The sequence below is a fragment of the Mycteria americana genome, chromosome Z (genome assembly GCF_035582795.1).
Source record: "Mycteria americana isolate JAX WOST 10 ecotype Jacksonville Zoo and Gardens chromosome Z, USCA_MyAme_1.0, whole genome shotgun sequence".
Lineage (NCBI taxonomy): Eukaryota > Metazoa > Chordata > Aves > Ciconiiformes > Ciconiidae > Mycteria > Mycteria americana.
Window position 1 is genome coordinate 46,533,278 of NC_134396.1, and position 13,151 is coordinate 46,546,428.

The following is a 13,151-nucleotide window of genomic DNA, read 5'->3' on the forward strand; positions in this document are numbered from 1 at the left end:
TCTAAGAACTGGTGTAATCTTCAGCCCTTCTGCCGCTTGGGAAATTCCTCTCAGCCATATCTAGAAAGGCAGTTTGACAGGAATACGGTCATTCTTTTGTCCCAAGGTGCCACCGTTTGACTAGGAACCTTTAACAGATCCTGTTCAGTTTTGCCCACTGTCTCAATGTGGGAGGCACACAGTAATGCACAGGGCTTACTCCACTGAGGCACTGACTAGTCCACTACTACTACTACTACCACAACCAGAGTGAGGACTCATAAGCTGTCTGCAGGTACATCCTTCAAATCTTAGAGCAGTGGCAGATGACAGTCAGATACCTCTGAACCTTAAAACAACACATAAAAAAGACAAACCCCCAACAACCCCAAGAAATGCATTAAGTGGGAAACGAAGTGGTGGTGATAAGGAAGGCAGAAAACAGTCTATTGTGCTGAAGTTACCAACCAGTCTCCAGGTTGTGGTGCTGTCCTTGAGATGCCAACAGGTTGTGTGTGTTCCCTTTGTTATATAGCTGTAGAAAAACTGTACAGTGAAGACAGTGTGATGTGGGCATCCTTTACCCTGCAAAACAAGGACAGCAGAAGCACTGTCCTGCATGAGCACTGTCCTGCATGAGCTGCCTCATTTCATCTCAAGGGAGCCAGCACCAGCATACAAACACTTTGCTTCCTTCTTTTTTTTGTCCAGGATGACCACCTCTGTGGATGTCCTAGTCTCCATCTGTGTGATCTTTGCCATGTCCTTTGTTCCTGCCAGCTTTGTGGTCTTCCTTATCCAGGAACGTGTCAGCAAGGCTAAACACTTGCAGTTTATCAGTGGTGTGAAGCCTGTGATCTACTGGCTGGCCAACTTTGTCTGGGATATGGTAAGGGCTTTGTGACTGTGCTAAACTGTCCTCCATTCTGTGTTTGCAGGGTGTCTGCTGCACTGAAGTGCAAAGTGCAGTTGGGGCCACTGGTCACCACCTCAATTCAGTGAATAACAACTGTGCCTATGACTTCTGTGTTTACTCTCTTGGGGAGGTGGTTCACCTCAGTGGGACAAGGAACACTGAACAGAGGATGGGAGGGCAACAATAAGCTCAATCATCAGCATTTATTATGTCACTTCAAAATACTTGCCCCAAAATGTTTGCTTGTGTAGCCCCTTTTTCTGCTCTGTTCAAAGCAGGTTTTTTCAACCTGTGGCGTCCAGAACCTCTGAGAGTCTATTGACTACTTAATAGAGGGGCCAAGAAATGTAAATTCATGTGTACTACATTGTAGTTCACACATGTGACACTCCTAAGAGTCTCCCATTGGAAACAGCTTTGGCAACATTGAAGAATGTTGAAAACCGTTGGTTCAGAGCAGAAAAACACCTTTCATTTTTTTTGTCATCTGGAAACAAATCTAAAGCCATATTTTTCACCTTCCAGTGCAACTACATTGTTCCAGCCACGCTAGTCATCATCATCTTCATCTGCTTCCAGCAGAAGTCCTATGTATCCTCCTCCAACTTGCCTGTGCTGGCTCTCCTTCTGTTTCTCTATGGGTAAGGGATTTCTCATCAGAAGGATGACTGGGAAGGTTCTTAGACTCGGAAGGTGTTTACCTGATGTTGCTGCCTTTCCTCTTGCCAGGTGGTCCATCACCCCTCTCATGTATCCAGCCTCCTTCGTGTTCAAAATCCCCAGCACAGCATATGTTGTGCTGACCAGCGTGAACCTCTTCATTGGCATCAATGGTAGTGTGGCCACCTTTGTCCTGGAGCTCTTCACCAACAACGTATGTTTCCCCAGAAGCTTCTCACTGTCTTGTGCTGCTACGATCTAGTTCCATGTTGGTGCCATGTTGCCTTTAGCAGCCAGTTCTCCAGAAAGCTCACCCCCAGCCTGTACCCATTAGCTACTGCAGCGGTTTAAACACAGATACTGACAGAAATGGGTTGAAGCCCACTTCAGCAATATTCACAGAACAGTTAAGGTGGGAAGGGACCTCCTGAGATAGTCTAGTCCAACCTCTGAGCAGGGTCAGCTACAGCAGGTTGCTCAGGGCCATCAGATTTTGAACACTTCCAGGGATGGAGACTCCACAGTCTCTCTGGGCAACCTCTTCCACTTCTCAATCACTCTTAGCGTAAAAAAAAAAAAAAAAAAAATTATTCTCATGTTCAAATGGAATTTCCTGTATGCTCTTCATAAGGGGCAGTTTGTCTAGTACAGGCCATTTCAAGCACTCCAGTATTTAGTTGCGCCCAATTTTGCTTCCTGTGGTAGATACCTCCCTAACTGTATTGGGAACTTATGCACTTCGCTTCAGTTTTTCCAAAGCCAGGTGCCTACTGGGGAAGGTGCAAGTTCCTCTCGTGCCTGTGTGCAACACAAGATGTCTTAGCAGGCCCCGTTTGACCCACACTGGTGTGAAGTGTTCCTTGAGGGAGGAGGTTGAGGAGACCCTGTGAGTTACCTGCTGATTGTACCAGTGCCTGTGGGCATAAGGAGGCAGTCATTGATGATGGTCCCTTTTGTTACAAGGCCTGTTTTAGCTCAGTAAAAACATGTATGTGCTTGAAGATAAGTGCCTGGCAGAACAGGAACCTCTCCTCATGCTGCTGTCAGTGCAACCCGTGGGCTAAGCCAACTGGAAGACAACAAAGAAAAAGGATTAGAGCCTCCAATATGGGATAGGGAGGGGCTACCCACAGCCTCTGAGATAACCAGTCTGTGCAAGCACAACTTTCCTGTCTCCTCAACCTGTAGCCTTTCTGTACGTTATCATTTGCAGACACTGCCTTTTAGACTGTGAGCATTTGGAGGAATCTCTTCTTTGGTGCAGTTTGCTTGTATTAAATAGCATCTTGAGCAGTGCAGCAACACTGACGGTCCAGAGCAGCCATGGCACTGGCTCTTGGGAGAGCATTTCTAATCCTTGAATTTTTGTGGGGTTTGCAGGGGGGAGGGAGTGGTCAATCATAACATGGGTCACACTTGGCAGATGGTGGCTGCCTTCTGCTCAGATGGCTCACTGGCACTTGATTTTGTCTTAACAGAAGCTGAACAACATCAATGACATCCTGAAGTCTGTCTTCCTCATCTTCCCCCACTTCTGCCTGGGGCGGGGACTCATTGACATGGTGAAAAACCAGGCCATGGCTGATGCTCTAGAGAGGTTTGGTAAGTGACATTGTGTATCACAGGGACAGTGGCCTGAAGTGAACAGGGAAAGCTTGAGTCTGCTCCGGATGAGCACCCTTTGTTCCTCTGACTTTTCAGGAACTGAAAGTGCATAATTTGCAGCACAGATCTGATCAAAGCTGGCAAGTCTCCACAGCTGTCCTCTTTAGGTTGTTAACAAGGACTGAAGGGAGCCTGGCAGATAGAACCCCAGAGTTTTGAGTTATTAGGGGCATTAAATAAAATCCATAAAGCCAACTGTATGGAGAGGATCATTAGGCCAAGTGTAAGGAGTGGCTGAGATTCTGGAAAGCTGCATATTTTTTTTCTGGGATGCAGATGCCAGGCCTCAGTCAGTCATTCTGTGCTTCACTAACCTTTTGGGAAGGTGGGCCAGCTCTTTTTTGGCAGACTGAATTTTCTGGGCCCAAGTCCCAACTTTATTACAGTAAGAAATGTGCATGCAGCCACAGCTGGCCCTTTGTGTGGTGTGTCCCTTCCCTCCTCCCACTGGCTGCTCTCCAGTTGCCCCAGTGCCCAACTTGGTGAGCTCTGCAGGAAGAAATGCTAGCCTGCTCCCATTGCTCGGGGAAGGTGACTGTGCTCTTCATTTCATTTTGGCAGGAGAAAATCGTTTTGTGTCCCCTCTGTCATGGGACCTGGTGGGAAGGAATCTCTTTGCCATGGCAGTAGAGGGCGTTGTCTTCTTCTTCATCACAGTGCTCATCCAGTACAGGTTCTTCATCAAACCCAGGTAGGTCATCTGCTCCACTTCACTACTGCAGGCAGGTGAAGTTTCCATTGGTGTCCTCCATGAAGTGGGGAGAATATTAACTATGGAGGCCCCATCATCTTCTGCTAAGGCTTTATCATGTTGCTCTCTCCAGGCCTGTCTACGCCAAGCTGCCTCCTGTGAATGATGAAGATGAGGATGTAAACAGAGAGAGACAGAGAATAATTAGTGGAGGAGGACAGAGTGACATCTTGGAAATCAAGGAGCTAACCAAGGTGACAGAAGAGTTCTGCATTCCTAAGGCTTGTTGGCACAAGACCGTGCAGTTCACCAGAAGCCTCATTCAGAGGAATTTAGTGGGATCAAAATTGGAGCATGTTTGGAGTGTTGAATATGTATAATTATAGTTCTAATTATAATTCTCTTTGATATTGTCCTTCTCATTCTTTATCTTCTGGTTTCAGATTTACAGAATGAAGCGAAAGCCAGCAGTTGATAGGATCTGTGTTGGAATCCCCCCTGGAGAGGTAAGCTTATCTTTTAAATTCATTGCTTTGCTATTACTGCAGTATTTAAGAGCAACAGACAGCAAAGGATAGGGGTAAGATCAGAAGCAGATGATGATCAAATTACATCAAAGGAAATTGCCTGGAAGTTGAAGTAGTTTCTGATTCTGTCTCTCTGCCTTTAAAGAAGATACTGAACTCTCAGTGTCTGGGACGAGAGGCCAAACTCTGGTACCCTCCAAGGTTTGGCACAGATACACTGTGGTGGCACTGCACCAAGGTGACACCACAGTTTGTTCACTTTCCCAGCTTAAAGATTTATACTTAAAATGAAAGTCCAGAAGTTTTTTTTTCTGCAAATGCACTGAAGGCTCCCTCCCATCTTGTCAGTGTTGAAAATGATGCAGCTGAATCCTGCTCTCAGATGCACTGTGCTCATCTGCTCTTTTGTATCCCCAGTGCTTTGGACTCCTGGGAGTAAATGGTGCTGGCAAGTCATCCACTTTTAAGATGCTAACTGGTGATACAGATGTGACAGGAGGAGAAGCTTTCCTCAAAGGAAACAGGTGAAAGACCATGCATCTTTCTTCTGCTTTGTGTCAAAGCAGGTCTTTTGCTGCTTTCTCCTCCAGCTTTCACAGCCTTTGTGCCATTTCCAGCAAGTCTAAACTCTGCCCCACTTTTCCGTTTTTCAACTCCTGGCATCTGTTTCAGCCCTTTGAGTCTGGTAAAGTACTTCAGCAGCTTAGGAGAATTGATTTAGTCTGGTAGTCAAGTCTGAGTACCTGTCCTCTCATGCTTAAATGTCATATTTAAAAAAAGTGGGGGGAGGATGGGGAGAGAGAAAAGAATTTGGCCAAGACGGACTTCTGGGATCTTGTATTTTTGTTAGTCCAGTGATTCCAAAACCACTGTTTCACTTTCTTCCTTTTAACACCTAAAATAGCAGCGTGTACTTGTGAAATTCTAACAAAGGTTTTTTTCTTTTACAGTATCTTGTCCAACATCCAAGAAGTCCATCAGAACATGGGCTACTGCCCACAGTTCGATGCTGTTAATGAACTGCTGACAGGGCGAGAGCACTTGGAGTTCTTCGCGCTCCTGAGAGGTGTTCCAGAGAAAGAAGTCTGCAAGGTAAACGAAACACCATAGGACCCACTCCAGTGACCAGCTGTTCCTGCTTGCATGCACACTCCTGCAACACATGCAATGCCATGATGTGAAGCTGCTGAAGATACTGTATGGTGAAATCTGCCCCCCTTTTCTTCCAGGGCAAACCAAAGTTGCTGTGGTTTTTCAGTGCTGCGTAGAAAAGTGTGCTAAATGGAAGGGCAGATACTTTAGGTCCTGCATTCTCATAGTGGATGCATGTCTCCACTGAATGACTTCTTTCCTTTAAGAGTTTAAGGGCCGTGGAGCTGTAGGTCATCCAGAACCTCACCTGCTGTCAAGAGTTAATTCTTCTAAGTCCCAGGGAGCAAGCACTCTACAGCTTAACAGAAGCCTCACGCTGGCTGTTACATCCTTCCAATTGATCATGCTGCATCATTAAAGTGCTGCTATTTTAGCATTCAGACATGGGGTTACACTAACAGTCTTGAGGCAATTAATGACAGCTGCCAGTACCATACACCACCCTTCTCAGTGCTGTTTCCTTGAGTTAACAGCAGTTTTCACTAGATGTGTCCTGGGTGCTGCAGAACAGGAACTGCTGTAGGTAGGAAGATGACATCTGTACCCCCTGCTTTGGATAGGGCCAGGTCTGGTGCCTAGAGTGTGTCCAGGTAGCTTGAATCCCTCTTTGAGAGTAGTCATGATGGGTGAAAACTGCAAGCTCCTTCAAAGGCTGCTGTCGAGTTCCTCTGTGATGTTTCCACCAGCGCCATACAAAAAGGGACCCAGTTATGGGTATGATCTGGGTAGTAGCTGGATCTCTTCTCCCGCTAATGCTTTTTAGTCCCCAGGGCAACAATGCCTGCCTATTGGCACCAGTAGTAATACTCCCGAATACCAAATTTGTCTGAAGGGCTAAGATCCACCACAGTGGGATTGCTGTGTGGTGGTAGTGACCGTGTCCCTGATGCAAGCCCACAGCAACTGGAAAGCTAGCTAAAGCTGGTGCTGCAAAGAGAACTACACTGGTGGTTAATGTGGCTCAACTGATGTTGAACTCATGCTCACTGGCCAACAAGCTGCAAACATTTGATTTTTCTGGCCTCTCAGGGGCAGGATTGCATATATCCCAATCTAGAGGTGAATAGGGTGTTTCAAAACCCATGTCCATGCCACATTAGATCCTCAGAGGAATGGCCCTTCTCAAAAATGTTTTTAAAGCCAAAGCTCATAAGGAAAATATAATTGTGTAGATGTTGCTGTGCTTGATTCAATATGGTGTTGTGCTGTCTCTTGTAGGTTGGCGAGTGGGCAATTCGGAAACTGGGCCTTGTGAAATACGGAGAAAAATATGCTGGGAATTACAGTGGAGGGAACAGGCGCAAGCTCTCCACAGCCATTGCCCTCATTGGAGGGCCGCCTGTGGTGTTCCTGGTGAGTCTGCAACCTTTGCTCATTAATGTTTTCCTTGGAAAACAGAAAAATCAGGTTCAAATGAAGACTAGATATTTCATGGCCAGCTAACATTTAAATACATCATTAGTCACTTAAACATGAGCAAGGAGCACATAGAAATAAAGATTGCCTTTTTAAATGTAGGCACAAGCTATAATGTGCCTCCAGGCTTCTATTTCTGAAAAATCACTGGAGAAGTGGGGGTGTCAAACATAATGCCAAACTGCCAGCTGTGTAGCATCTTCACCGCCTTGGTACTGCTGCAAAGATTTCTATACCTACAAAAAAAGAACAGCCTTCCTGCTGGACACAAGCAAATCTTACTGTGCAGGAGAATCAGTCTTGTGTTTTTAATAATTCAATGAAAATTGGAAATAAATATTTTAGGATTCTTTACATTAAAATTGAGGACAAACCTTAGGATTACTAAAGATCATAGTGCAGGAGAAAGTAGTCTAGTGCTTTATTTAAACAAGCTAATTGACTTTTAACTTGTTTTAGAACGGGATATTTCAACATGTTATAATTGTAGAATAAGCAGTACTTATCAGTTCTGAAACAGATGTTTGCTAATTTAAAATTTGGAGCATAAATTTTCTTCTCATTTTGGAAAACGAGTCAAACTTGCTTATTTTCAACTTTTCCAGTACATATAATCAGAATGGACAGGTCATTTCAGAGATGAGGTATTTTCAGTAGAATGTAACAGCATAACCTGTTTTTTGTATATATTTTGCAGGATGAGCCAACAACAGGGATGGATCCCAAAGCACGTCGTTTCTTGTGGAACTGTGCTCTGAGTGTAATCAAAGAGGGGAGATCAGTGGTACTCACATCTCACAGGCAAGTAGCAGCCCAGTTGTATCATACCCTGGCTTTTGCATCTACCAGGGCTGGACGCTAAACTGTGCTTGGATGCTCAGCCCTTCACTGCTGCTTGCAGTGCTAATGACGTTACTTCTGCCTACAGCATGGAAGAATGCGAAGCCCTGTGCACTCGAATGGCGATAATGGTTAATGGCCGATTCAGGTGTCTGGGCAGTGTCCAGCATCTAAAGAACAGGTAACCATTTTCTTTTCACTTACACCAGAGTTCTCTGCATTTTTAGGGAGATACAGTCAGACTTAACTCCTCATGTAGCATTCCCATTGCTATTCTGGCTATGGGAAATGCTGCTGGATTTTAAGCTGCACTTCTGTTTCAAAGGCACTTAACACCTGTGCACTCTTGTTTATAGGTTTGGAGATGGTTACACCATAGTGGTGAGAATTGCAGGGGCAAACCCAGACCTGAAGCCTGTTGAGGAGTTCTTTGGGCATGCCTTCCCTGGAAGTGTCCTGAAGGAAAAGCATCGGAATATGCTGCAGTACCAGCTTCCCTCTTCACTGTCCTCCCTGGCCAGAATATTCAGTATTCTCTCCCAGAACAAAAAGAGACTCCACATAGAAGACTACTCTGTTTCTCAGACCACACTTGACCAAGTAAGTTTTTAGTAGCCTGTCTGCCAAGTTTCTTTGTGCAGAGGTAGGAATAAATCCACCAATTTACTGAATCTATCTCTTAAGAGCATTTCAGCAAAGTAGAGTACTGAATCCCAGGACTAGTTCAGGAAACCCAGTGTATAAAATTCCCTGAATTAATGAAAATCCAGGGTGATGTGTGATGTGGCCTTTTTTTCTTGTAGGTATTTGTAAATTTTGCTAAGGACCAAAGCGACGACGACCACACTAAGGACCTGTCATTGCACAAAAACCAGACTGTGGTAGACATTGCAATCCTTAATTCCTTCCTGCAAGATGAGAAGGTAAAAGAAAGTTGTGTGTGAGCCAATTTCAGCAAAGAAATGATGAGCAGAATGCAAACTTCCTTTTCCTGGGATAGGGATAGGATACTCCCAAAGAAAAAGCTAGAGGAAGAGAAACTGGACACTCTACTGATAACCATTCAATGCAATGCAATTCAATGCAATGAAAACAAAATTCCTTTACAGGGGCAGTGCCTCGTGGAGTCGTCTTGTACTGTTCTCAAGTGAAAGACTTGAACTGAGCTCATTACAGTATAACTCTGAAGCTGTGGTAAAGCACCCACCAGATGCTGTGGGCTTTCAACCATACTGTCTTGTCCTGTACAGTATGTTTTTACTAGAGTTGCAAAAATAGTTCATTGAGGAATCATGGCCAGTGGTTATTTATAGATACTTTAGGCATGCATGTTTTAGTCTCATGTCAGGAGTGGGAATTTCCTGGTGCTACATCCATTGCTGGCAATGAATGCACCAAGACAGTCAGTGGCAAGAAAAGTCACCACCAGCGTTGTAGCCTTAGGTTGTGAAAACCTACCTGACCAGCTGCTTTTCCTAGACTGGTGTAGGTCAGTTGGTGACAAATCTGGGGCCACAAAGCAGTACTGTGCAGGTGGGATGGCAAGAGACAGGCCGTCATATCCATGCATCTCCATCAGTAAGCAGTGATAGGCAGAACTGTGAACCCTGTAAAATGCACAGGATTGTCCCACCAGCATCACAACCAATAACCTACTCTGACTAGGTTTTTGTGTAGTTAAGTACTCTCCTGCTCCTTTGAGGTACTGCAGCAGCTGCATGAACACCTAGTAGGAGGAAGTGGGTGAGGAGCAGACCTATGGTTTGGACCACAGCAGCAAACTCAGTAGTTGTACAAGCTGCTAATGCCAAGAGCAAATTCTTAAATCATGAGATGTCACTCAGATATGTAATATCTGCTCTTTAACCCCTGCTTTGCACCAGAAAGGTACCCATCATCTGAAGTTACTGCTTAGCACAAGCATGTTGCCATTTCTGGCTTTGCCAGATAAAACTAGAAATGAGATGTAGATTTTTTTTAACAGTATTATTTATGACTTTAAATAGGTAGGTAGCGTAATTAGGGATTGAAAGTGCTTTCAGTTGATCTTTTTAGCCACAGTATTTCTTTATATTATGCCTGTAATGCTATGCTCTCATTCTATCCATTCAACAATAGCTACATTCATGATCTGACCAAGTTTCAGACTATAGCAATCAGCCGCTATCTGCAATTACTGCAAGTTGTTCACCTAAAATTTTCCCGTTTGGAAACTGGTATAACATTAGATTAATGTGTAGGTTTCTGCTTCTGTTGTGCAGTGTAGTTTCAGTCATTAGGTGATCCCTAACTGGAGAATACACTTTTATTATACCTGTGACAAACAGCTTCAGTAAGAATCCCCTTCAGAACAAGATAGTTCAAAATAGTAGTGCTACAGTTACATCGGTCAATAATTTTTGAAGTTTTACAAAGCCAGAATAATATTAGAGGGGATATCATATGGTAAGAACAACCAATTCTTGTTCACATTGTACAACAGTCATGGGAGAGTATGCTTTCATTAATACACTTATGGGCCCCTCTGTCTTGCTTTTACAGTCAGAAATAGGTTCAGTAATGGGGTTTGAACCCAAGTGCAATTCCTGTACTTGAGTTCTATACAGGCTATTCCTGTATGTCATGCCTCCGCCTTAAATACTCATACAGGTTCTGCACTAGTTCTTGATGCTACTCCACCATGAATCAGTCACGGACCATTTTCTTCTGTGAATGCCCATAACAGCCCAACAAACAGTGAAGAGGCTGGCATGAGCCTGAAGAAGGTTGATTACGTATTTCCAGGTATACTTGGTAACACTGACCAATTCAGCATTTTTAAAACACAAACAGTTAAATGTGCTAAACAGCACAAGTTCCCAGTCCCTGCTGTGTCCTGCCTTGGGATAAAGAGCTTACTACATGCTCTGCTGAAGTGCCTTTTTCATACTTTTTTTTTTTATCTGTATAATACATTGCTAAGGGGATTGAGAAAGGAGTGTAATGGGGATTGGTATACCTCACTTAAAACATGCTTTGTTAGTACCTTTATGGCATTGTCACCCTATGGGGATGAGTTACAGGGTGATGAATACACCAGACTTCCAGGTGCAGAAAATTACTGAACAGCTGAGCTACAGCCATGACTTCTCTGTAACAGGCTGCAGATATGTTACAGTATCATTGAAACAAACAGCATGTCTTGAAGGCTTACCACTGCTAAAAATCACTATTACAAATCAGCATTAAGTCACCAAAGTGAAGGGCTTAAGTTTTGCACTGCACCAAACTAGTGCATGTAGAACTAGAACGAGTTCTAGGAGGATTCAGATTTGGTCCTGAAAAGGCTGTGGTTTGCTTTGTAACTGCTCATGTAAATTACTAATTTAGCAGGAAACAAGAAGTCACATCATAATCCTCTTTCCTTAGCCCACCAAAAAGAGATTCTTGATTCCTATTGCCCTGTGACTGTCATGCTCATACAGTGTCTGCTATCTGTGACAAAATGTTACAGTAAACATGGATATTAACCAAACTATTTCACAGCTCTGATATGTCTTGTTTGTACTGAACAGACAACATAATGCAACTCTCACATGAATATCTGTCATGGAATTAAGTTCAGACAGCCACTAATTTACTCTTTTTAAGTGTGTGTTGGGGAAAAAAATCACTCTAGAGTCACATACAGTATATGAACCACTCTCGATAATGAAACTGCACTGAGGTGTTAACTTATTTTGAACTTTATTACTATTGACATGTTGCCTCCCTCTTTGTAGTACATTTGTATAAGGAGTTGTTGTATTTTCCCCATGGTTAAACCACCACTTTGTGCTTATCCTTCCCTCCTGAATTATAGTTGGTCCTTCATTCCAAGCACTTTATGCTATCTGTAATGGGATCTATTTTTGCACTGGAATATCTGTTAACTTTGCAAAAATCTAGAGAGATTCACAACTGAAACGTCTAAGTTAAATCCTTAAATGGACATTTTCATTAAAAGCAAAAAAAAAAAGTATATATATTTGTATTTGCTAATAACTGTTATGTGAAGTATTAAAAGGCACTCTAATTGCCTTGTATTAAGTAAAAAATAAAGCTGTTATGGCACCACTGGTCTTGAGTGTCATTTTTGCACTTGTTCTTTTGAGGAGTGCTGTTAGCTGCTCTTGGTTTGCGCGGTTTTGTTTTGTTGTGAACCTTGATGCGTAACGTACAAGCAAGTTCCAGTATCTCTACAGATTAGCATGGGGCGTGTAGTATTTTCAGGTAAGTGAGGTGGCGCAAGATTTGAAAGGCAAGTGGTACTTTAAGCTTTTAAAGTTAGTAAATAAAAAGGTCTCCAGCAAATCTTGAAAAAAGTGATTGGTGTAACTGTCAAATCCAGCTGCAGAGCATAACAAACTTATCTGGATGTTTAAATCCCAAGTCAGCTACCTGCCTCTGAATATTTCCATTAGAGATGTGTGGCAAGTTGCAAGTATTGATAATAGTTCCTCCTCTTTGCTAAAAATACCCTATACCTGTTTTCACTGACAAAGCAAAATGTTGAGTATAAAGAATCTGAAATACCCTAAACTTAGCTAATCCTTAGCTAATATCAAATTAAAGGAAGATGACTCCAGTTAATACTAGGTTGAACAGCAGTTTATAAATGAAAGCAGAATAATGGTCTGATTGCTCAAAGGAGAACTGATTTTAAAATTTTGCCTTCTACTGCCTGTAGTCCCACTGTCAACCAGTTAAGTTCCAGAATCCAACCAATTCTTGAAGTTATACTCATCAGGAAAATTCATCCCTGAAGCCAATTAATTTCCTGGGTTTTCTGTTTTAATCTAGTGCCCAGCTGGTGCTTTGGGTAATGTGCTTGATCTATCAATGTCTTGTCAGTAAACAACAAACTTTGGAATAAAGCACACCACTAACATCCTGAGTATTCTTTACTCTCAATGCTGGTGACAAGGAAAACAGTTTTACTAAAATTATACTGTTTTTAGTATACCTATCTACTTTTTTTATTCCAGTAAACAATAAAACAACTTCATTTTTGCATTCATGTGGGGAAAAAAAGATGCCATATTAATTCCCTGTCCCATTTTTCAGCCTGTTTTGTTATGAAAAAAAAAGTCCTCCCCTGAGTTAACTGCCATAAGGCATCTTTTGGTAGTGATGGTTTATCAGCCATTTATACCTTAAAAAGTTGATTTGTGAAATATAAGACTGGTCTCTGAAGTAGTGCTTGTTCCACCCTGTGAAAGCTCAAGATGGCTCTGTCGGAGGGAGGAGAGTAGGAAGTATAGGAGCTGGGACCTGTTACACTCTC

The 13,151-nt window shown here is 43.1% G+C and overlaps 1 protein-coding gene across 2 annotated transcripts in view; it reads left to right on the forward strand.

The window, feature by feature from the left end:
- Nucleotides 1–11,943, forward strand: part of ABCA1 (ATP binding cassette subfamily A member 1) — a 97,394-nt gene extending 85,451 nt beyond the window's left edge. The window contains exons 37-50 of one of the 2 annotated variants that reach the window (XM_075488471.1): nt 691–868; nt 1,421–1,536; nt 1,625–1,769; nt 3,034–3,157; nt 3,782–3,911; nt 4,045–4,165; nt 4,355–4,417; nt 4,856–4,962; nt 5,389–5,530; nt 6,809–6,943; nt 7,704–7,807; nt 7,935–8,027; nt 8,203–8,446; nt 8,650–11,943. In XM_075488471.1, the coding sequence (XP_075344586.1) occupies nt 691–868; nt 1,421–1,536; nt 1,625–1,769; nt 3,034–3,157; nt 3,782–3,911; nt 4,045–4,165; nt 4,355–4,417; nt 4,856–4,962; nt 5,389–5,530; nt 6,809–6,943; nt 7,704–7,807; nt 7,935–8,027; nt 8,203–8,446; nt 8,650–8,790 (1,843 nt within the window). In that variant the 3' untranslated portion in view covers nt 8,791–11,943. Of the gene's footprint in view, nt 1–690; nt 869–1,420; nt 1,537–1,624; nt 1,770–3,033; nt 3,158–3,781; nt 3,912–4,044; nt 4,166–4,354; nt 4,418–4,855; nt 4,963–5,388; nt 5,531–6,808; nt 6,944–7,703; nt 7,884–7,934; nt 8,028–8,202; nt 8,447–8,649 lie in introns of those variants that run through there. The other variant, XM_075488470.1, reaches the window with a different exon arrangement.
- The last annotated feature ends 1,208 nt before the right edge of the window (nt 11,944–13,151 follow it).